The sequence below is a fragment of the Larus michahellis genome, chromosome 4, assembly GCF_964199755.1.
Source record: "Larus michahellis chromosome 4, bLarMic1.1, whole genome shotgun sequence".
Taxonomy (NCBI): domain Eukaryota; kingdom Metazoa; phylum Chordata; class Aves; order Charadriiformes; family Laridae; genus Larus; species Larus michahellis.
This window is the reverse complement of record NC_133899.1, coordinates 23,400,804-23,424,405: the sequence shown is the minus strand read 5'-3', so window position 1 is coordinate 23,424,405 and position 23,602 is coordinate 23,400,804. Positions and strand designations below refer to the sequence as shown.

The 23,602-nt window shown below is 60.9% G+C and overlaps 1 protein-coding gene across 7 annotated transcripts; it reads right to left on the bottom strand.

The window, feature by feature from the left end:
- Positions 1-2,177: 2,177 nt before the first annotated feature.
- NDRG4 (NDRG family member 4) lies at positions 2,178-22,288 on the bottom strand. Of its 7 annotated transcripts, XM_074583506.1 has the most exons (18): positions 22,110-22,176; positions 19,682-19,757; positions 18,203-18,294; positions 17,702-17,746; positions 10,830-10,935; positions 9,475-9,595; positions 9,149-9,211; positions 8,880-8,940; positions 8,504-8,590; positions 8,353-8,409; positions 7,888-7,991; positions 7,318-7,374; positions 7,171-7,222; positions 6,392-6,439; positions 6,111-6,146; positions 5,866-5,917; positions 5,267-5,305; positions 2,178-4,622 (listed from the first exon to the last, which is right to left on the bottom strand). In XM_074583506.1, the coding sequence occupies exons 3-18, from the start codon at positions 18,275-18,277 to the stop codon at positions 4,468-4,470; spliced, it is 1,158 nt and encodes a 385-aa protein (XP_074439607.1). In that variant the 5' UTR covers positions 18,278-18,294; positions 19,682-19,757; positions 22,110-22,176; the 3' UTR covers positions 2,178-4,467. The 7 variants fall into 7 exon arrangements, with proteins under 7 accessions (XP_074439607.1, XP_074439604.1, XP_074439608.1 ...); XM_074583503.1 differs by lacking the exon at positions 19,682-19,757 and having other exon boundaries at positions 22,110-22,288; XM_074583507.1 differs by lacking the exon at positions 5,267-5,305.
- Between the last annotated feature and the right edge of the window lie 1,314 nt (positions 22,289-23,602).

The following is a 23,602-nucleotide window of genomic DNA, read 5'->3' as shown; positions in this document are numbered from 1 at the left end:
GGCCTGCGTGGATGAAGAAGGAGCTCCTGGCCAAACTCAAATGCAAGGTTCCCCTTCCCAAAGGAGAGGGATATGGAAGGCAGGGGTGTCTGGGCTGGCTGGGACAGATGGCAAGGCATGGGGGCCCCTGACTCCCCCCATCCCCATGCATGCGGGAGCTACAACCAGGTCCCTGGGGAGCTGATGGCCAAACAAGGAGATGTGTGTTATCAGGGTCCCCGGGACAGCTGTGAAAAGGGGGACCTTTCCAGCACAGCTGATGGTCATGTATGTACCCATGGTTGGGGGTTGTCAGGAGAAGTCTGTCTGCAAGGCGGCTTGGCAGAATGGCTGGGAATAGAGCCTGGTTCCAGCCAGGGCCACGCAGCAGGCGTTCCCCACCTTCAGCCTCGGGGGTGCTGCAGTCCTGACCTGGGATTACCCAGCCTCATACTGGGAGGAAGAAGAGGGAAGATGCTTCTGTCCCACCTGAGCTCCCTCCCGGGTGGCACCTGGCAGCTCAGGTGTCAGCGCTGCTGCTGAGGGTGGCAGTAGGCTCAGGGCAAATCCCCTGGATCCAGCCGCCTCTGCCATGCACCCTCAGATCCCTCCATCCTGCCAGCATCTAAGCACAAAGGTGCTAATTAACAAAACCCTCTCATTAATAACATCCTACACCCACAGCTAGAGCCACCCCCCACCTCAAAGGGAGGCTTCACAGTCCCTCCAGCATCCCAAGCGTGGCTATGACCTTCCCATATCCCGCAGCAGCAGGTCCTTGCTCCTCTGTGGTCTTTGGGTCCTCGCGTGGCCGCTCTCCTCCCAGCAGCTTGGCTGTCCCAGCTGCATCTGCCCTGACACCACAATGATGGTCTCCAGTTTCTAGAGTCAGGCAGAAGACACCCCATCCCAGCCCCAGCAGGACTATTCCAGTCACCCCCCACCCCGATGAGGCTCACCCAGGCTCAGGGGGAGGGGTGAGAGGGAGGGGGACACAAATACACATCCCTGCCAGAGAAGATCCCAAGACCAGAGGAGGGAGGGCCTAATGCTGGAAAGCGAGAATGAGAGAGAAGGGGCAGGAGGGAGGCCCCCAAAACCAAAGCAGAAGGAGAGAGGGGCCAGCAAAAGAGAAGCCTCAAGGCTGGCGTGGGACAAATGAAGGCAGGGAGACCAGCAGACCCCTCCAGCCAAACCAGACGAGAAAGGCTCCCAGGCTGCCTGCCCACATTGCAGCTCAGTCTTGGTGATTTGCATTCCCTCCCCGAGTGTCCAGGCTCTTCTCCACCCGCACCAGGCAACAATGCATGTGGACTACATGGTCACTCTCCCTCCATGCCCTGGCTCTGGGACCATCTTCAGGGCCTGGGACGGGTCTGGAGTGCCCCAGTACAAGGCAGACACTGACACACTGGAGCAGGGATGAAGGCTAGGATGGAGGGAGGGGATCCCTCCCCCCTAGATATTGGGAAGAATTACTTTACTGCAAGAGTGGTCAGGCACTGGAACAGCCTGCCCAGGGAGGTGGTTGAGTCACTATCCCTAGAGGTATTTAAGAAACGTCTAGGTGTGGCACTTCGGGGCATGCTCTAGTGGAAGAGATTGTAGGGGTTGTTGGGGTTTTTTTTGGTGTTGGTTGGTTTTTTGGTGTGTGTGTGGTTGGACTCAATGATCTCAAAGGTCCTTTCCAACCATGAAGATTCTATGATCCTATGATCCTTCACAGGGAGGGCTCCATGTACTTGGAAAGGGCTGTGGTCTGGGACATTCAGACCTTGATGAACAAGAAAGGGAGTCTGTAGGCCTGGAAGAAGACAGGGAGGCTGGATCTCCCAAAGACACTTCTCATCCCCAGAGTTGTGCAGCCATGGGTCTTTCCTTCCCCAGTGGGCACCCCTTGGATACAACCTCGTTGGGCCATAACCGGCAGCTTTCCAGTCTCCATCCACTCCCACCATATGGGGCACTCTGCCTAAGGCTGCCCTGAAGCCAAAGCACCCCAGGGCTCCCCTCCACATGTCCCCTGGGGTCGTGGGCTCTCCTCCATGGGCGCCCTGGTCTGCCTCCCCCAGCAGCACAGCACCTGATGGGGTTGGTGGCCAAGGAGTCCCCCCTATCCTCCCTGCCCGCCAGATTGCTGCAGGCAGGCCCAGGATGGGCTCGGACCCATTTCCCTGCAGCATGTTGAAAAGAGCACAGCAGGTTCTTAATGCTTTATTAGTTTGTTGTTTGTTTTTTTTTTCCAACACAGTAAATCCTCTCTACAACAACAGGTTAGTTAAATCCGGTTTACATATTGCCGTCTCGTGAGTGCTGCGGCCTTGAAGCCGCCATGACAAAACCAGGTTGCGCTCAGACAGGAAAATGCATTAAATTCTGCTGCGACTGAGAAAAAAGGAAAACCAACACAAATCAAAAGAACAAACCACCAGGGAAAACCAAACCAACCAACAAAACCAAAGTGTGGGATTGAAGGCGAGCAGGCCAGACCACCTCCAGGGGAACCACACGGCACCGTGTGGATGAGAATGCAAGGGGAAATGAACCCCAAAAAGGTCAGGGACTGGACAAACCCTTATATATACTATGTATAGGTATTTATATATATATCATCTGGAAGGACACGCTGAGAAAACGAGAGATCACAGCGGTATCTACAGTAAAAAGGAGCTACGTAGCTTTCAGAGTCACACCCAGAAGGAAGCACATGGCAAAACAAAGAGGGGGACAAACGTGGATACTGCTGTTTCAGGGTGGCCATTCAACATGGGAGGGGCTGGGCAGGGCACAGGTCTCAGGGCCACAAACACTCATATACCCGCTAGGAGCCCTGGGACCCCTGCGACCCTTGCCAGGGAGCAGGGACAAGGTCTGGGGGACAAGTGCTTTCGGGGGGCTGGTGGGACATGCCTCCACTGGGCTGGTTCTCCTCACCCGGATGGTGGCACCTGGTGGGTCCCCTACAGATCCCTGCTCAGGTCCCCCACGGACCACCCGCAAAGACGTGAGCACCCATTGCCAGGGCCAGGGGCTCCCTTACCCTGGGTGCAGGAGGAGCTGGGCTCTGCTGCCTGTGGGGTGGGCCAGGGATGGCAGCAGAGGCTGGGCGGCTGACGGTGGGGTTACATGGTGATGCAGCTCTCCATGCCGAGTGCAAGAGGCTAGATCCAGCCAGAGCCAGTGGCTGGATGGGGCCCCGTGGCTCGGGGGGAGCCAAGCCCTTGAGAGACACCCCGCTCAGTGCGCAGGCAAGAAGCTGGGGGTGGAGGTGTAGATTTGGTGGGGGCGGCATGTTGAGTCTGGCCAGCTCTGTGGGCAAAGCCAGCATGAGGTCAAAGCCAGACACTGAGGTGCTCCCCATGTCCCATGGGTCACCCCACACTGCCAGCACCCTGTGGGGCAGAGGGTGCTGAGGGCTCCTCAGGATTGTGGCAGGGGAGGAGGGGGGAGTGTCTCATCTTATTGCTAACAGCTCCACTGTGGTGACACCCACAGGCTGTGGCAAAAATGGCGGGGGGCAGGGGGGGATTTGCCATGTGACATCCCCAAACCCAGTGGCCTCTGAGCCCTGGTGGCCTCAGCCCAAGAGCTGGGAATGGAACTGCCAGTGCAGCAGGGACCAAGCAAGCCAGGGTACACCGCCCCCTTTGCCCCCAGCACATTTTTGGTGACAGGTGGTGATTGTCCTTCTGCAACAAGGGACCAAGGAAGTGCCACCACGGGCAAGGGCATGGTCAGAGGCAGTGGCACCCCCATGCCACCCTACTGCCCTGATGGCTCCTGGAGCAGGCCTGAGCCCTCTCCCCCTGCCCCAGGGCAGCCCTCAGGGTTATATGACCGGGGCGAGGGGACAGTTTGGGGTGTGATTTCTCACAATGCTCATCCAGCTACAGGGCAGCAGGTCCTGGGTGTGCTGGAGGATCCCATGCTAGCTCTCCCTAGGGAGGGCTGGCTGGGAGAAACGGGAGCTGCATCCCCAGGAAGGACCCAGTGACCTCCCAGTGAGCACCGCTCCCCATCCCTGTCTCCTGTCTGGCTTGGCCAGCCATTGGTTGACCTTGGGGGACCAACCTACCTCCTGCGTCCTCTTCACGTCCTGCCGTCCTGTCCACAGCCTGCTGTACTGACCCATCCCACCATCCTGTCCCCATCTCACCATTCTGCCCCTGCTCCCCCATCCTCGCCCTGTCCCCCTGCCACCCACCCTCCGAAGCCAGGGCCAAGCCGATGCTAGGGAGGGAGAGGACCGATGCAGAACCATGTGTGACTGCTGGGCAAAGCCAGGAGCCGGAGCTGGGAGGCAGTGAAGCAAAGCCCCTCTCCCTCTCCGGTACCAGACAAAGGGATGAGGCCAACAGCAAAGAAGACAAGTCAACCCCGAAGGAGCAAGGGCCCTGGTGGAGGATGTCCACGAGGTGGGTGGGTGCTGGCGGGTTGCTGACAGATGGGAGATGGCTCTGGAGGAGATGTCGGCGGTGGGCGTGGACCTCAGCACGATACCTCCATGGTGTGGTTGATCTGCCCCATGGCCTCAGTGCTCTCCGAGTGGGTGCAGGCACGTGGGCGGGTGCCATCCACTGAGCTGGCGCTGGTGAGGGAGGCCGTGCGGGAGCGTGCCAGGCGGGTCATGCTGGCAGATGGCACTGCATGGGCAGAGAGAGATGGCTAGAGTGCTCAGCTCCCTCCGAAAGCCAGCAGGACCTGGGCTGACATTGCCTCACGCAAGCAAAACCACCGGTCCTGCTCCCCGATGCAAATGACCCTGGGCACAAGCTTGCAGCATGCAGTGCTGTGACAACATGAGCAGTTCCAGGCTGGCAGGGGACAGCAGGACAGGGACGGGGCTCCCTGGGGCAGGCTGCACGCCAGGCACATCTCCCAGGGATGCGATGAGGCAGTGGGGATCTCTGGCCACCACGCTCTGGGGAAGGAGTAAGCAGGGATGGGAGCTCTCCCGTCTCCCCAGGGTGCACAGGGAAGGTGAGACCCTCCTCCAGCCAGCGTACCCAGTGTGCACATCTCCTGGCTGGCCTGGAGGAGGGCACAGCGGGCACACTGCTGAGACTGTGCCTGCATGGGGGCAGACTTCTCCCCATGCCATTTCTCAGCCCCGGGCCCCGGCTCAGGGTGCCATCTCAGGCAAAGCAGAGCGAGGCAGAGGGCACGTCGCTGGGAAGGGCCAGCCCCGCACCCAGGCTGCTCCCAAAGGTGCCCAGGCAGCTCGAGGGCACAGGCCAGGCGGGCACCATGCAGCAGTGGGCATGGGCTGAGCAGCACTGAGCGGTACCTGTGCCTCCACTCAGCCTCCGATCCTTCAGGTGGGTGACTGGCAGGGGTGGAGCGGGAGAAGGGCAGGGAGGGCAGAGAGAGAGCGTCAGCCATTCTGGCCGCTCCGCAGGGCCAGGAGCCCCTGCCCAGCCCCGACGTGTTCGTGCACACAGACCTGCACACACACACACAGACACATGTGCCTGCACGCATGGACGTGCAAACACACACACATGCGCACACGGACCTTCACACGCGTGCACACACAGGTGCACACACACACAGCCCCCCAACATGTGCTCATGGGCCTATACGCACACACAGGCCCCGACAGGCTTGTGCACAGAGACCCTGTCCGCACACACACAGAGGCCTTGTAAACACCTCTGTGTTCACGTGGAGCCTGTACGCCCCACGCCCCTACGAATGCGGGGATAGGGATCGTGTGCACCTGCCCATACACCACCACAGTCGCAGGCACAGCTCGCCACCAGGTCGAGCATGCAGGGGTGCCAGGCTCCTCTCCTGCAGCAGGATCAGCACACGCGCACGCAGGCACGCACACACAATGTGCACACGCAGCCACGCACCAGCCCCGCGCCCAGCCCTGGCACTCACTGTAGCCCATGCCTTGCAGGAAGTACTTGAAGGCTTCAGTCAGCTTGCCGGGCTGCGGGGAGAGACCAGGATGAGTTGAGGCAGCACTGGGGCCAAGACCCCGGCTTAGCTCCAAGCTGCTTCTGGCACCCCTGTGCAAGACCCCTATGCCCACCTCAGTCCATCCCCTGCTAGCCAGCGACAGCACCAGTGCATGTCTCAGGGCCCAGTATACCCAGTTGACTGCAGAAATTGCAGGGGCTCACCTGCGTGACCTGGGGCAGTCCACCGGAGTCAGCCATCTACAGAGAGAAGGTCCTGCTTAGTCTGGAAGGGTGCTTTTGCTGTCCACCCTGTCCCCTGGTACCCACTGGCAGGATGCCACTGCTGGGGCCACCCGGCTCTCCCTGCCCGCCCCCCCCCAGCCCCACGCCCAAGACGGACCAGGAATGGGGAGATGAGGACATCCTGCAACCCTGGGGCAGAGGGCAATGGAGCACTTCAGGGGCAGCAGGCACTGCGTGCTTGCCCCCAACCACCCGCCTACCTTCAGGAAGGTGGTGTTGGTGGGATCCAGCTTGGAGTTACACTCCACCTGCGGGTGAGAAGAACGATATGAGAAGAAAGTGAGAAGAAAAATATTAGCCCCCTGGGGTGCCCTGAGGCTGGCAGAAGTTGCCCACGGGCACCATCACTGGCCCCCAGCTGGCACATTCCACCCAGCCAGGTGGAGACAGGGCTCTAGGCCAGCCCTGAGCCTGCAGAACCACCATCCTGTTGGTGGTGCAGAACCACCATCCCCCTTGGGGGGAACCTTGCTCCTGCCAGGCAGTGGCTGGGCAAGGGTGGGGGCTGGAAAGGGAGGGAAAGCGGGGGCTGGTGAGGCATCCTGTGTATCACACATGTGTGTACAAGCACACGGGTGGAGGAGGTGTGTGCGTGCAGTTAGACATCACGTACGAACATGGGCCCCTGCGCAGTATCTGTGGCTGATTGTGCAAGTGTGGACAACTACGTGGATATGTGCAAGCACATGCATGTGCTAGTAGCTGTTTGGGTCCAGGTGGCCAAGCAGGGAGTGTGCCTGTGTGCCGACACACCCAAGTGTGCATGTTGTGAGCACACCTGGACGTATGAGGAAGGGGAGGTTTTCCAGGTGTGGCAACCATGCACAGATGCACCCGCACACATGAGCAGGTCGGTTTGCACATGAGCACGCTCCTGCAGATGGAAGCTCACACGTGTCTGAGCAGGCAGCGAACATGAGCGTGTCCATGCATGGGCACCGCCTGCATGCTTCCCCACAGGCACTACCCCATTGCTCACCACCCCTTCTTCAGCGGGCGCGTTGTCTCCAACCACCAGCATCACGGGGCAGCTGGAAGTGAGAGGAGGAAGGGGCACAGTCAGGGCTTGGCCTGGGTGGACTCCACTGCCCTGGGTCCTCCCATGCCGTGCTGGCATGACTCTTACCGCAGCGTCTTGGCGTTGGGCACAGTCCCGGGACGGTTGATGTCCAGGTCCCTGCGGCTGATAGAGGAGAAAGAGGGGCAGTGTGAACCCGTGGGCAGGTGCTGCCACTAACACCATAGCACAAGAGCAAGGGCTCTGGGAAGCGGCACACAGCACCGCTGTCCTGGCACCCCGTGGATGGAGGACCCCACGGCCATCTCTGCCATAAACCGAGCAGAGCCTGCACTGTGGGGTGCAGCACCCATCGGAGTGGCAAGGCTCCCAACCTGCTGTGTGCATGGGACAGATTTCTGCCCCCTTCCATAGACCTGTGCCAGCAACCAGTGCAGGAGACCAGGGGACATGCACCCATGGCCATGGGCTCTAGGATGTGGCAAGGCTCTGGCACAGGTGCCACCACTCCTGCATCCCCAGCCAGCACCGGTGGCCAGCTTTGCATGGCTGCCTGCCTGTGCCGGCGGGTGATGGCAGCACCCTATAGAGGTCAGGGTTCCCATGGTGTCCTCAGGGCCACCCACCAGCACTGCAACCCTTTGCCCTGGTGCAGACAGGGACACCCAAGGTGCTCACCTGTTGTACATGTTGAGGAAGAGCTGGAGGTTGAACTGGTTCACCACGCTGCCAATCTGCTGACGATAACTCTGCACCAGCTCTGTGTTGTTCACCAGCTCTTCCTGTGCCAGCAGGGGACGGAGATTACAGCAGGCACTGCTGGGTTCCGCTCAAGCCCCCCACTCCCCTAGGCTTGCCCCATGCTGCGCCGGCCAGTGGGGCAGACAGGGAAGATGCTGGGCAATGTGGCTGGGCACGGCGGTGCTGCAGGCAGCACAAGCAGGCAGGACGCAGGCGTGAGTGGCATACCCGTCAAAGCAGGAGGGATACAGACAGGGCTTGACTAACCCCATCCCTGGGCATGGGGCAGGCCCCGTGGCACTGTGGCACCTGGCAGGCAGTGCAGGGCACAGGCCAGCTGACCTGGCTAGCATGCTAGGCAGGGGGCCAGTGGCAGGGGCCGGCAGGATGCGCAGTCCTTACCTGGCTGAACAGGTGGGACAGGACAGTGTCTGGCAGCGTGCTGGTGAGGCCAGAGAGCTGTGGAGGGAGCACAGGGAGTTACGGCACCACCATGGCTGGCTCCTGCCCCAGGGAGCCGCCAGCGCCAGGAGTGGGTCAGGGCCCTGCTCACCTTGGCAGCTGCCCAGTCAATCCAGCCTTTGCCATTGGGGTCGATGTTCATGAGGACCAGTCCTTCAACCAGGTCAGGGAAGATGAGCTGCAGCAAGAGGGGTGATGTTCAGCAGGGAGGGGAGATGTCCCCAGGGCAGCCCCCCACCAGCACCGCTGCCCACTGCACAGGCATTGCACAGGTCTGACACGGCCCCGTCCTGGGAGTGATGGGAGACCTGTGGCAAGACTGCCCAGCCACCACGGCCAAGGCACTGCTGTCCTGCGCCCCCCCCCCCATCCCTCCAGGAGCGTGCCCAGGGGTGTCAGCTCCTGCTCTTCCCCTTGCCCTGGGCTGATAGCAACTCAGGGCCAGCCCATCCCAGCCCCAGGCTCACCGCAAACTTGGCCAGCACATAGGCTCCTGCCCCAACACCGATCCCGATCACATATTTGAACCTGGAAAGCAGAGAGGTGTGTACAGGGGGGTAGCGGGCTCCAGCATGGGTTCCCTGGCGCCCCCCCCTCCACCCGCAGCACAGGGCACAAGGACACATGCGGGATGCCAGCTTAACAGGGAAACTCCCCCAGACCCACACCCTTGCCTCCTGCCCATCTCCCTGCCCAGCACCCTCAGCTGGCAGCCGTGGAGGAGACGATGACTCACCCGAAATGCTGCACCACACTGGGTAACATGGCAGCCAGCTGGTCCATGGACGGGTACTGGTACCTGTGGCACAGGGAGGCCCGGGACAGTGGTTATGGGGCCCACACAGAGCAGAAGGCTGGGACAGGGCAGCTGCGCTGCCTGAAGCAGGCAGGGAAATGCCACCCACCTGCAAACCACCCCATTGCCCACCCTGGGCTGCCATGGGCTTTGACACCGTTCCGGGAGACCCACCAGCAGGGCATAACTGCCCAGGCAGCGACAACCCAGCAGGCAGGGAGGTGACATCCCGACGGGCATAGCGAGTCCCCAAAGCTGGCACCTACCCCTGAGGGAACTGCGAGGCTCCTGCCTGCTGGCCCGGCGCGTCCACGTGGCACACCACAAAGTGCTTTGTGATCTCCTGCATGTCCTCATAGTTGAAGAAGGTGTTGAAGCAAAGCTTGTCTGTCAAGGGGCAGACAGGGATCAGAGACCAAATGCCCCAGCACGGGGGCCTGGTGGGCCAGGGGAGCAAGGAGAGGGATCACCTGCCCTCCCACTGCCCTTCAACTGGGAGGTGACATGCCACCAAAGCCCTCCCACCCCTTCCCTCCAGGCTCCTCGTCCCCACAGTAGAGACCACAGCCACTGTTAGCAAGGTGTTTGGGAGGCAAGGGGACGGATGGACACAGTCAGGAGGATGAGGAGTTTGCGATAAGCCTTGCCTGCTTGGAGGGATGGGACTGGGGGATGCAAAGCCTGGAGCTGTAGGACCACCTGGTAGGCAGCGGGATTAGCAGCCCGGGGTATTATTGGCCCTATCCAAGATCCCCAGAAAGGGCGCAAGCCAACATGGGATTTGAGAAACAGCTGCAAATCTCCCTGCTTGGAAACAGTCAAAGAAACTGCCCCAGCTCTGCTGTGGACAAGCCACCACTGTTGTAGTGGGATACAGCTCTTGCCAGGGCTTGGACAGCTTCTGCCCCATGGCACCATTGCCGGGACATCCCTCCCAAAAAACGTGGGGGCGAGGCAGGTTGTAAGGTCCATTGCAACCAACGGGATGCATCCCTGGGCACAAGAGTGCTGCTGTGATGGTGAGGCAGCTCATGTAGCACGCCGGTGACTCAGGCTCAGCTGCCAGTGGAGGGGGAGACGCTTCTCCCTGCTCACAAGGCACCAGGCATACTGGCTCAGCCATGGGGCACAGAGCAGGACAGGGGTCTGGGGTGTGGGTGCAAGGCTGCAGGCTAACAGAAAGCACAGCCATCCCCACATCCAGACCCCCAGCTCGGGGTCGCTCCTTCCCTGCTATTTCCTGACTCCTCCAGCCCCCACTACGCCCTGCCACCAGTCGGGTCTGTGCTCTGAATACCAATGGGCCAGTGGCGGCAGTGGGGTCTGACCCAGCACCCCCGGCGTCTTGTCCCTGCCTGTCACAGGCAGGCAGACAGCCATCAGCTGTCATCATAGCCAAGAACTCCTTGCTCTGCCTGGCCCAGGCTTTAGGTTTGACTGAGCATCCAAACCCTCCTGGTGCTTTCAGATGCCTGGGGAGACACAACACAGCCTGGGGACCTTCCATGGGAGGAGGCAAAGGAGCTGAGCCAGTGGCTTTGGCCAACATCCTGGCACCCCATGCACTCCCAGCTCACTCCTCCCTGCTCCTCTGCCCCAGGGCCCAGGGACCAGCACTCACGGTTGAGGCCCACATCGTGGTACGTCAGGATGGCCGGGCGATTCCCCTTGGGTGAGCCCCGGATGACCACGTGCAGCAGCCCGTAGGGGGTCTCAATGTCATGTTCCTGGGGGAAGAGGAGAGATGGGGTGACGCCTGCGTGCCCCAAGACATTGTCTCCTGCCCCGCCATCCCACGCCTCACTGCTGCTTCCCTGGGCAGCTGGGTCCCATGGGAGTACAAGGGAGAGAAGAGCAGCCATCCTGGGAAAACCACCAGCTCTGGGCATCTTGGCCATGGCAGAAGGCAGGACAAATCACATACAAATGCCCCCAGCCTTCACCAACACAGGGAAGGGAAGGGAAGGGAAGGGAAGGGAAGGGAAGGGAAGGGAAGGGAAGGGAAGGGAAGGGAAGGGAAGGGAAGGGAAGGGAAGGGAAGGGAAGGGAAGGGAAGGGAAGGGAAGGGAAGGGAAGGGAAGGGAAGGGAAGGGAAGGGAAGGGAAGGGAAGGGAAGGGAGGACTTGGAATAGGATAACAGGATTTAGGATTGGACAGGTGTATCATGGGATGGAATCACAGAATGGGATCAAGGGATAGAAGTTTGGAATGGGATGGGATGGGGTGGGATGATCCAAGCAGGCTTGGGAGAGAAGGATTGTGGGATGGGACAGGTGGACCACAGGATGGGACAGGAAATCTTCAAGGGCCTGAGACTGAGGGAGCTTTGACAACAGGGTGGGGGGATCACAGCAAGGCCCAGTTGGCCTGGATTCACTGTGCCTGAGACAAACAGGCGGAGGTCCGACCCCAGACACCACATCAGGAAATGCTGCAACCTCATTCCAAAATGACAGCTGAAATAAATTTAAAATCCCTTGGTCTGAAATGGCTGTGCCCCCATACAGAGACCAGGACTGCCCCGTGCCTCAGTTTCCCTGGCTGGGAGGGCTCCAGCCTTGCCTTCACAGCCATCGTCCCCAGCCAGCAAGGGAAACTGAGGCTGCAAGCCCAGGTGCTGGCCAAGGCATTGCCTGGGGACAAGCGACCAGGGGTCCCCTCCAGATGCCCACGCCTGCCAGCCAGCCAGCCCTCTGGCAGTAACCTCAAAGGTGGGATCTGGCGCGTGCAGGAGTATCGCACGCCAAGCAGGGCTGGGCAGGGGATGCTGGCAGGGTGCCCAACCGGCGCGGTCCTTGCTGCAGGTACTGGCAGCCCCGTGGATGGGTTGACGGGAGGGGAGCGGGTACATGGATGCTCCCATGGGTTACACACCACCAAGGACTCTGAAGGACATATGGGCCTCAGATGGGAGGGACTGCCTGAGGACAGGGTCTCCTCAGTGAAGTGCCTCCCCTAACCGAAATCCACCATCCCTGGGGGGATGCAGTGCCCGAGAGCAGCTCAAGGGCTCTGTGGAGACAACGCTCAGCTCCTCAAGGGCATCCTAGCCCCAGCCCTCATCCACAGCTGTCCCTCCACTCCCCGCAGCAGGCGATGAGCAGGGACATTGCCCTGCAACAAGGGGTGGGGAACCTGAGGCAGGGGGAGGGCCTGGCCCAAGGTCACAGAGCAGGAGCCATCCGTGTGGTATGATCCTGGGCACAGGGCTGCCTCCTTGCTGTCCCCATGCCCACCATCCCCATCACAGCCCCGACAGCTCAGCCTGCAATTCCACCCCAAAATCACAAGCCCGGGGTGGCGGCTCCTTCCCCAGCACCGCTACCCACCCCCACCCCTGCAAGCCAGGGACATCCCTGCTCGTGGTGCAGCCTCTGCAGCATCACTGGGTACCACAACTCTGCCCTTTGCTGCAGGGATGCTGGCTGGAGGGGAGAAGCCAGGGATGCAGGGGATGCAGGCAGTGAGGAGGAGGGGCACCAACAACCAACAGCCCCACTGAGGACGGGCACAGGGGCGCAGCACCCATAGGTGCCTGAGAGAGCCCAGCCCTGCCCAGGTTACCCGCTCACCTCTGCAGTGCTCCCACCTCACTTACCCCCCACTCCACACCAGCCTGTTGCCATTGGGTGTTGCCACCACCCCAGAGGCTGGAAAGCATCCGAGGGATTGCTTCAAAATGGCAAGAGACCCTCTCCCTCTGCAGCTCTGGGAGTGGGGAAGGGGCAGCGTGTCCCCCTTCCCCCCCATCCCCATCAGCAGTCAGTCCCAGCCACTGCAGCTGTGCTCACTCAGCCTCAGCGCAGCATCTCCACCGGGCTCAGGGAGGACATGCTCAAGGACAATGCGTCCCCAAAACCTGCAGCAGGTCGGGGATGCAGCAGTGGGGCTGGGAGAAGAAAGGGCTCCCCAGAAGCAGATCCCCCCCCACACCAACGTCTGCCTGGCCCACACCAAGCCCACCTGGGTGCAAAGGTCCAGGCTGGGTGAGCAGGGGAGGTACTGGAGCAAAACTCCCTGGGAAGGGAGGGCAGCAAGCACGGGAACGGTGGTACCTACCCCATCCCAGCACTCAGGCATGGTGAGGAACTGGGCGGACGATGATGAGTGGGCAGGGTGAGCCAAGCACAGGATTCCGGCGTGGGGCACAGCAGTGCAGCAGTGAAGCAGAGCTCTGCACTGGCTCAGCTCCTCGTCTCGATTTATAGCGGAGACCCAGCCCTGCGCTAAGCCCTCCCTCTCCCTTCCCCCTCGACGCGACACGCAGCCCCGGCAGGTTTGGCCTCCATTGCGGACGAGCGCTGCAATGGAGCCAGCGCTCAGCCATTGGCTGCCGCGGGAATTATTCATGCTCCAATTGGCCCCAAATACCCTTGTTTATGAAGAAAAAATGCCTGGAACTGTGTGGTACCTGCTCCATCTTCCCTCTTTCAGCAGACCAAGACAGTCAGGGCTGGCTGGACAGGGCTGCACTTGCACTCCTTGCAAAACACACAGCATCGTCACGGCAGAGCCCGGCAATGCTCACCTGCACTCATCATGCACACACACACGGCTCCGGCCCCTCGCAAACATGCAGAATCACGCTTGAGCCTGCAGCCGCCCAGACCAAGGCCCTGCAGCAACACACACACCAGGAAGCACGCATGCACCCACCAACAGATATGGGTGCACGCTAAACACACAGGAGAAGGATGCAGCAGGCGTGCTCTGCACATGCACGTCACCAGGCACATACATGCACAGGAACACGTACCAGCACAGACACACAGGGGCCAGGCAAAACCATGTCCCCCCCCCACGTCTGTGCATGCGACTTCAGAAAAATAAATACAACAACCCACACTGAAGCACATGCACCTTGCAAAATGCTTGCACACACCACAGGGCTGGCCTTGTGTGTCTGCATTGGAGCATGTTCCTGTACACGTACGGGCACGGTCACATGCATATAAGGAGCACACCTGCTGCACCCTTCTCCCGTGTGCTTAGCATGTATGCCATGGCCATCATTCATGCGCATGGATGCACAACGACCTGCACACACACAGGACCTTGTGCACATGTGCATGGAGAGGCAGGCACTTGTACACGCATGAACACTGCTCAGACACCTGCATTCCCTTGCCCGCTAACATGGTCATCCCCCTGCAGGCAGGGGATGTGCAGGATTTGGCCCCAACCTGGATGTCACCAGTGGCGGGCAAATAGGGCAGGAGGAAAGACAACCCAGCAGCGCTGAGGAGTTGGATCCCATCCCTGGGCTGACGCATGCAGTGTGCACACGCACACGCATGTGTATTCCCCTGTGCACGTGTGCGCAGGCAGCCGGTTTCTGCCCTGATTCCAACAGGCTTCGCAAGAGGACAAATCTGTCCGCCTGCAGCTCACACACACAGACTGTCCCAAAACCCCCCTGGCAGGCTCTGGGTGCCATCCCCCTGCACCCTGCCTGCCCCTGCCCAGCCCAGCACCATTGCCTGGCTCAGCACAACTGGCACCCAAGCCTCTCCAGCACAAAGCCGGGCATTCATGGATGGAGAAAGAATCCTGTGGTCCCTCCAGCACCTGCCCAAAGGGGGCGGAGAGCCACATGCCAGTGCCGAATCAGGGCAGCCTCCAGCAGGGATGGATCCAGCCTCAGGGCTGGATCCCTGCTCCCAGCACAGGGATGCTCCGTGCCAGCTGGAGCCTGCTATCACCTCTGCATCATTCCCACCCCGGCAGCTCGCCACAGTTTGCTTCCACCATGCCCTGGCATGCACCGCAGCCATGGGCAGAGGGGGTCCGGCTGCCATCGCCAGCACATGCACAGGCTTCCCCACATGGCAAAGCCCTGTGTCCTCGGCTTCACCCAGCAGGCTTGTTCCTGGAGAGTCTCTCATGTCTCATAACAGGGATGAGCCAGTTTTTCCTGGGGAGAGCCCTTTCCCTGACCTTGACAAAGGATCACCCAGAGCTGGGGTGGAGCCACTGAAAGCAGTGTCCTGCAAACAAGCCAGGGCTGGGCAGCCAGGGGGTCTGGACGTGGGAGAAAGGATGGACAGACAGATCAGCAGTGGAACAGCATCCACCTTGCCTCCACCAAAGAAGCTTTCCTCTGCACTGCTTTGTCCTGCGAGGAGCTCAGCCCCAAGCCTGGAGAGATGCATCTCTGCCAAGGAAGGATGGCATGAGGGGCAGCCCAGCTCCCAGATGGTTCCTCACATGGGTACAAAGCCATTTGCGGCTCTGAGTGCCGATTTTGCTTTCTTCAGCCCTGCTACCTGTGGGACCAAAGAGCGCGTATGTGGGCTCTGGGAAAAAGTACGATGCAGAGGGGCATGAGCAGGCGAAGACACAAGGCAGCAAAATAAAGGGGAGAAGGGGTGGAAAAGCCGAGGTGAAGTAAGGCATGAATGGAAAAGGGCAGCAGGGAGACGGGAGGGCTAGTAAGGCTGACTCCGCTTGAATGGCATCAAATGGCATTACCCCCTCATTGGCTACTAGCAGGTGGCCCATACCTCCAGCAGGGCCAAGGTACCCAGGTCCCAAGGCAGAGGCACCTGCCCCCCCCGGCACTCCTGCGCCCTGGCTTATGCCAGCAGCCCCAAAGGCTTTACTTGGGCTGGCGGTGGCAGTGGGAAACCCCCGTCCCTTGCACTGCCCTGGCCAGGCCAGAGCATCTCAGGCAAGGGAGCAGGGACTGGCTCTGGGGAGGAGCAGAGGGACAGTGAAGAGCTAAGCTGGGGGCTGGATTGAATTACCCAAGGAGGTGAGCGAAGAAAATGGGGCAAGAGCTGCCCGAGGAAGGGCAGGCAGACCCCAGCCTTTGTGGGGAACCAGCCTGTGAAGTGCCAGGGTTGGAGAAAGGAGGGGGTTGCCCCAGCACAGCTTGGGAAGTTCATCCCATCCCCGTCCTGAAGCTCTTGGAGGGAAACAAGAGGGTGCAGGGCCTGGCTGGCTTGGGAAAAGCCACCTTGGTCCTTGCCCGGTTCATTATTTTAGGCACCAAGGGTGTGCAAGCGCATGGCTGTGTCATTTGCACTCTACCTGGTGCCCACCAGGGACACGGTTCAGCATCACCACAGGCCAGTCCCTGAAATATCAGTATGTAAAAATTGTCCTGCTCTGTAACATCCCCTGCATGCCAACCAAGCCCTGCCCCAGCAGAGCTGAGTGAGAGCCCCGCTGGGAGCTCCGGACAGCCCGGCACTGCTGCCTCCCTCTCCCTCTTTGCCTCCCTCTCCCTCCTCGCCCTCACTTCAGTGACACCAGGAGGTTTGGTTTCCCCTCCAGCAGTCAACAGGGATCGTGAGCAAGCCAAGCAAGGAGCATCCAGATCCACACACCCGCCGTTCCTGGGCCCAGCATCTCTGCCAGCTCTGGAGCTGCTGGGAAGGGTGGCATTTCTTTTCCTCCACTGCCATTTTGGAATAATTTTTTGTCCTCCGAGAGGCCCACCCGAAATCTCCTACCCTGTGAACCACAGCAGCCACCCCCCAGCATCCTTACGAAAGTCCTTGCCCTCCGCCCAGCTGCACCTGCCACCCACACACGTAAGTGATGGCAACCGAGTGGGCCAGCCCCACAAGCCTGGGCACTGCTTTGTGTCTGCCAAAACAGGGACCTGGTCTCCCCTGCCCCTCTCCCAGGATGAATGAAATACAGATTTATTTTATCCTTGAAGGTGCTGCTGCTTCAGTGCTGGACCTGGCAGGGCTCAGCCAGCACCAGACAAGTTCACCTTCCTGGTAGTCTCAGCCACTGGCAAAGCAGCAACATAAAACCTGAAGTCAGTCACTGGTGTCCCTGAGGACGTGTCCCCTGGGAGGGAAGAGGCTTTAGGGAGAGGGTCCAGCAGCCCCACTACCCTCTCTCCCACCTACTGGTAGCCAGGTCTCTGCAGGGCGAGCCTGGTGCGGGATGAGCTTGGGCAGAGGTGTGAAAGCGATGAAGACCAATATGGGAACCAGGCATGAGCTGAGCCCCTGAGAGCACCGAGGCCACGTTGTGGGGAGGCGAAACAGAGGTAGGGAGGGATGCAGAGGGACCCTGCTCTCACAGAGAGGTGGGTGGTATGGGGGGCAATGCCCCAGCCCTCCAAAAAGAAAGAGGCTTTCAAACATCCTTATGTAAGCAGGGAGCTGGCATTGCCCAGGAAACCATTGCCATGGCAATGGTAGAGGGGCTGGAAAAGCAGCTCAGCCCTCCTGAGAAGAAATTCCCTGTTTTAAAGAGGTTTTGTCCCCGGCCCGTTGCCAAATGCCCGCCAGCCACATCCAAGAGCCAGCACCGAGCATACCTGGCAGCATCCCCCCATCCCCTCCTGCCGGGGACCGCAATGGATGTGCAGCCCCATGCGCAGACACCAACCAGGCACCGCAACCCCATGGAAGAGGGGGACGGCAACACCCTCGGGTCCGCTCAGCGCCCCCGCAGCCTTCCCCAGCCGCAGGCTGCTGTCCTATGCGGGACCCATGGGTCGGGGGCACCCCCCATGACTGCTCCTACCTTCCAGTCCGTGTCCACAGCAGAGAGGAAGGCATCCGAGTTCTCCTGGGGTAAGAAGGAGCCATCAGGGAGAGAGATGTCCCCCTCACCGCCCCTCACTCCCACAGTGCCCTCCTCCCACCCAACTCGGGAAGCCCCTGGACACCAGAAGCACCCACTCCCCAGGGCAGTGCTGGCCACAGGGGGACATGATGCCCACACACGTGCACACACACACACACGCATCTGCAAGACCTGCACGTGCACACACACACACAAGTGTGTATGAGCACGTATGTGCAACACCTTCACACACACATCATCACACAGAACCGGAACCCACGCTCGCCCATGCACGTGCAGCGATACAGCATGTCTGCACACACACACGCACCGAATACCAACACACACGTGCACACACGTGTACCCAATTCCAGCACCCTCCCTCAAGCTCCCACTTAAGCACCCACGTCCTGGCACCCCACGTGCAGGAGCCACAGCCAGCGTGGTCACCAGACTCACCAGCTCGGTGTCCTGGCCCCGCAGCAGCGGCTTCTCCTCAGTGAAGCGCAGCTCATGCAGCCCCGCCATGGTCATCTCCTGCAGCAGCAGCCCTGCCCGGGGCAAGGGAAACGTCAGTGCCCACGGGGACCTGCCTTGGTGGCCTTTGCCTCAGCCCCCTGGAGCCTCCTGGGTCTCCATACCCATGGGGACAAGACCCAAAGCAGCTTCACTCCACCCATCTACCACTGAGACTTGGTGCTTCAGCTTATCCGGGGGCCACAGTGAACTGCTGGGAGTGGAAGCAGGCACGGGGCAGGCAGTGCCTGGAGGAGCTCAGCTCCCAGCTCCCACCTGTGTCCAGTTCTCCCAGTTAGGCCCAGACTTGTCTCCAGGGCATGGTCTTAGGCAAACTGGGAGACCAACCTGGTCTGTCTACACTGGTTGCCCCTGTAAGCACTCAACCCAGGGCAAGAACATCCCAATTTCCACCCCAGCTTCCAGCATCAGTCAGAGAGAGAAAAATCCAACATTTTGGATAGTTTTAGGCTGCAGACAGAGGCGACAGAGGGAAATCTCCCTGCACAGCCAGAACAAGGGGTAATGTTTCTCAGCCATGCTGGGAGGCAGAGGGATGCTTTGAGCAGCAGGGGAGCAGAGATACAGTCTGAAGTTTGTATTGCAATGATGGGAGAAAACCAAATGTGAAGCCTTTACTCCCAAATTCTTCTCCTTGCCTACAAAGCAGGTGCTGGCCAGCCGGCAGCTCAGCCCCAGAGCTGGCAGGGCCAGACTTCACCATGGAGCTGCCACTCAGCAGAGAAGTGAGACTGGATGCTGCTGAGCAGGGCACCAGGACTCCATACCCTCAACGCCGGCATCTCCAAAAACATCCCCAGGCACAAACCCAGCCTCAAAAGCAGAGAGGAGTGCCCCAGCAGCCGGCTGCACACAGAAGGTGATAGACATGGGGACACGGGGGACAATCCAGGCTCCCCCGTTTGTAGAGTGGGTGGGTAACTGTCAGGTCCCAGTGCAAAGGCATTATCTGCACTCGGGCAGGATCCAGATCTCAGGGGTTTACCTTTGCAGCCTCTGCTACCATCCCTTCCCCATGGCCAAGCATTCGGATGAGTTGCTGCTCCGAATGGGCCAGCACCGGTCCCACATCCCCTCCACCGGCTACCCACCCTCTGCAGTACAGGGCCGCGCTAGCGCCATGGCAGACACAGACCCCACTCCATCTGCAGCCTCGGCCGAGCCTGCTCCACACTTTGTTCACCGTCAAGCCTGGGTCAGCCCAGGCTGGCAATGTGGAAAGCCCAAGCAGTGCCACGAGCATTGCAAGACCAGCAGGAATACAGGAGCTGGTCATGAACTCCCCTCCAAAGCCCATTTTTGCTCATCCAACTGGGTTTTCCATGCAAAACCCGAGAAGGCTGTGCCACCCGGCTGCAGACACCACACTCTGCTTTGCTCCTTGGGAGCCATCCAACTAACCAGAGCTGCCTGGAGGGAGAAACACCGCTGCTGAGCCTCCCAGGAGTCCCAGCGCCAGGGGTCTCCACGTCACGCCCTGCAAAGAAGGTCCCATTGGGTCAGGGGCCATGCAAAACCCCAGTGGGGAGAGGTGCCGACAGCCCCGCGGAGAGGCACATATCTGGGGTGGTGCTGCTCCAGGCCAGGCTGCTGCTGGGGAAATGGCTTTGCACAAGGGGACGGCCCCCACCTGCAGCCCACCAGCGCAGCCACTGGACCAGCCAAACAACCCTGCAATCCCCTGGGGCACGATCCCAGGGTTAAAAAAATGGGATGAAAATCAGCCTCACCGGTAGCTGGGTCTAGAAGACAGCAGGAGCGTCCCACGCTGACCGCGCCAACCCACCGTGTGGCTGCAGCCCCAGGGTGGCTGGGAACAGCACTTAGCGATGATGAATGCCTTTATTAATTAAAGCCTCCAGCTAATATGGGAGGGAGGGTGGCTGAGCAATGAGGAAAGGCCCCGTGACCTTGCTGGCTGGCTCATGAGGGACGTGGCAGAGCCCTGTGCCATCCAGCATCCTCAGCGCGGGACCGAAAAGTGGTGCTGAGCGCAGGAACGGAGGAGGGATTGATATGTCAGGGAGTCCCACAGGCGCAACAGCCTGAGAGCAGGATCACAGCCACGCTGCTGGCTTCCCAGGGGGGCTCCGCTTCCCATGCCACCACACAGGTACCCTCGTCCCTGCTCCTGCCAGCGCAGCGGTGGGGCTGCGGGGCAGTGTCACCCAGTGCAGCTGGGCCACCATTGCTGCAGAGGGCTGACGAGGAAGCCACGGCTCCGGGTCTCCTAGCTAAAACAACTCCGCTCCCATTGCACGCCAGAGCAACGTGGCTGGCAACGAGCCCTCTTGCTGGCAGCTGGCTCCAATGCTCCCCAACAGCGCCCAACCCCAGGGTGCTGCGCCAAGCACACCCATCTCTGCTCCCACTCTGCCTTCCCAGTGCAGTGCCACCATTTCCTGGGCACAGCTGGGACGCCTCCTCCCGAGCCCCATGCCAGTCCCAAACCCCCCAGCACGACATTAGTGCTCTATTTGGGACTAGTGCTCTGCCCCGCCAGGGCCGTGGCATTGCACATAGAGACAGGGACAGAAACAGCCACGTTGGCTTACCTTCCCCAAGGATCTGCAGCCCAGGGTTGGCTTATAGGAGAAGAACCAGCTTGTGGCAAGGAAATACACTATTCTCATCATTATTATTATTATTATTGTTATAATCATATTATTATTGTTATAATGATCATCATCATCATGACGAGGCTGTGGGAAGGGTTTAACACTGGTCGGCGTGTCTGGTCGGAAGGCAGGGGTCCCTGGGATGATACACCAGCCTTACGGAAGTCTCCCCATTGAGTGTCCCGCCCTGGCACAGATGTGGCACCCAGGGGATGTCGGCACGGATTCTCTGGGCTGACTGAGCAGTGTGCAACAGACTGGGGAGGCAAATCCAGAGGAGAGAGGGCTGTCCCCCTGACAGACAGTGAAGCCAAGGCAGCCTTCAGCAAGGCAGGGAAAGGGAGGAAGGGAACCTGCAGCCCAGTCCGAGACATGGAAGCATGCCCACAACACCATCCCCTGAGCAGGACTGCCGAGGAGCCACGATGGGGTGCAGCAAAACCCCAATGCGACACAGCCTGGGCCACCTCCCACCCTGCCGGCGCAGGGTGAACACCCACGGCTTGCTCTGGCCACCTGGGGCGGGGCACAGGTCTCCATCCCAGCAGCCCACACAAACCAGCCCAACGGTGTGGTCCAACTGGGGAGCGCAGGAGTGGGCAGGCCACAGCGGGAGACCCACCAGGCCAGGGGGGACCGGGGACAGTGCCAGTGCCGATGCAGCGGCTGAGCACCCTGGGCTCGGGGTGCGGCGGTGGCAACAGGGGACTCCGCGGGGGCGCAGCCTGTCTCGGAGTAGCAACCCCCTCCCCAGCCCCAGTCCCACCCTCGGGGCACCCAGGCAGCTCGGAGGCTCCCAGGGGAGGCTGGTGGAGGAGTGGGGACTGCAGGGATGCTCCAGCATCACCACCCCCCCACCCCCCCTGTCTGCTTGGTGGACCAGCAGGCTGCCGGCTCAGCATCCCCTTCCCCCCGCCCCGCCCCGCCCCCCCCCCCCCCCAACCAGCACCACCAGGCTGGGCTTCCCCCGCTGCAGCTCCCCAGGCATCACCTCCTGTCCCCTAAAAAGCCACTGCTCCTCCCAAGAGCCCGTCCCTGGGGTAGAAGGGGGGCGCGGGGGGTTGCGGGGGCAGCGGGGGGAGGCGGCAGCTCCATCTCGCAGACGGGACCGGTGGCTCTTTCCCCCCACGACCCCACCGCGCCAGCGCCCCGCTCCTCCCAGCCTTCTCCCTCCAGCCCGCCCGCAGCGGGGGCGGCCGGCCCCGCCGTACCTGTCAGCAGCTCGATCTTGTGCCGGAGCACCTTCATGCCGGGCGGCGGGTCCCGGCGCCGCGGGGCGGGGCGGGGCGGAGGGAGGGGGCGGCGGCGGCGGCGGGGCCCGGGCGGGGGGCGAGCGAAGCCGGGGCTGCTGCTGGTGCCAGGGCAAAGCGCTCGGGGCGGCGCAGGGGCGAGGCTGGGCCCCGCGGGCCGGTTCCACCCCCGCGCCGGGGCTGGAGGGGAGGGGACGGGGCGGGGAACGGGGCCGGGAGCGGAGGGCGGCAGGAGGGCGACGGGCCCGGGCCGGGGCTGGGAGAGAGGGGATGAACCGTGAGCTGGAGCGGTGATGGGGGGTACGCGGGAAAGGAGCGGGGCGGGGGGGTGTGAGAAGCGGGCGATGGAGCGGTGGCGGGAGGTACACGGGAGATGGGGCGATGGGGGGTTACAGGGGAAATGGAGCGATGGGGGGGTTACACGGGAGATGGAGGAGGCGTATAGAATCACAGAAGGTTGGAAGGGACCTTTCAGATCGAGTCCAACCATCAGCCCAACTCTGACAAAACCCATCACTAAACCATATCTCTAAGCACTGTGTCTGCTCGTCTTTTAAACGCCTCCAGGGATGGTGCCTCAACCCCTTCCCTGGGCAGCCTGTTCCGATGCTTAATAACCCTTTCAGTGTAAAAATTTTTCCTAACTTCCATCCTAAACCTCCCCTGGCGCAACTTGAGGCCGTTTCCTCTTGTCCCATCGCCTGTTCCTTGGGAGAAGAGACCAACCCCACCTGGCTACCCCCTCCTTTCAGGGAGTTGCAGAGAGTGAGAAGGTTTCCCCTCAGCCTCCTTTTCTCCAGGCTGAACACCCCCAGCTCCCTCGGCTGCTCCTCACCACACTTGTGCTCCAGACCCAAAGAGAGGGTCTGGAGAGATGGAGCAGGGGGTTACACGGGAGGTGGAGCAGTGGCAGGTACACAGGAGATGAAGCATTGCCATTGGGGGTGGGACTGTAGGGAATCATGGAGGTCCCAGAGCTGGACCATAATGGCCAATGGTGGTCCCTGTCGTTGTGGGGTCCCAGGAGCAGGGGACAGTGGGAGCCTTGGTGTGTCTCACGTATGGGACCAGGGGGCCTGGGTGTCCCCAAGAGCAGGGGATGGTGATGATCAAGGTGCCTGGGGAGGATCCTAGGACAAGAGGGAACCTGTGCAAAACCGATACCTGGAACAGAGCCGCTATGGCCAAGGGGACGAGGGAGCCCCGGGGAGTGAGGCCATGAAGGCCAAAGGGCGTGAGAGTATCCAGGAACAAGAATAAGGATGACAAGGGACCTGGCGGTCCTCTGGAGCATGGGCATGCATGTTCCCCTGAGCATAGGATGGTCATGGTCAAGGGGTCCGGGTGGTCCCAGGATAAAGGGGACCTGTGCAATGAGGGTCCCCACAGCAGGGCCATGATGGTCTGGGGGTGCCAGGGAATGAGGATGGTGATAGCCATGGTGTCTGAAGGAT

Bases quoted from the DNA above. Each gene is read 5' to 3' on its own strand.
- NDRG4 (XM_074583503.1), bottom strand. From the start codon at position 22,146: ATGAAGGTGCTCCGGCACAAGATCGAGCTGCTGACAG. The intron at 10,936-17,701 runs GTAGGAGCAGTC...CTCTTCCCCCAG, and splicing joins CTGTGGACACGGACTGGAAG to GAACATGACATTGAGACCCC. The intron at 5,918-6,110 runs GTGAGCCCCTGC...CTCTCCCCGCAG, and splicing joins GACTGCCCCAGGTCACGCAG to CCCGGCAAGCTGACTGAAGC.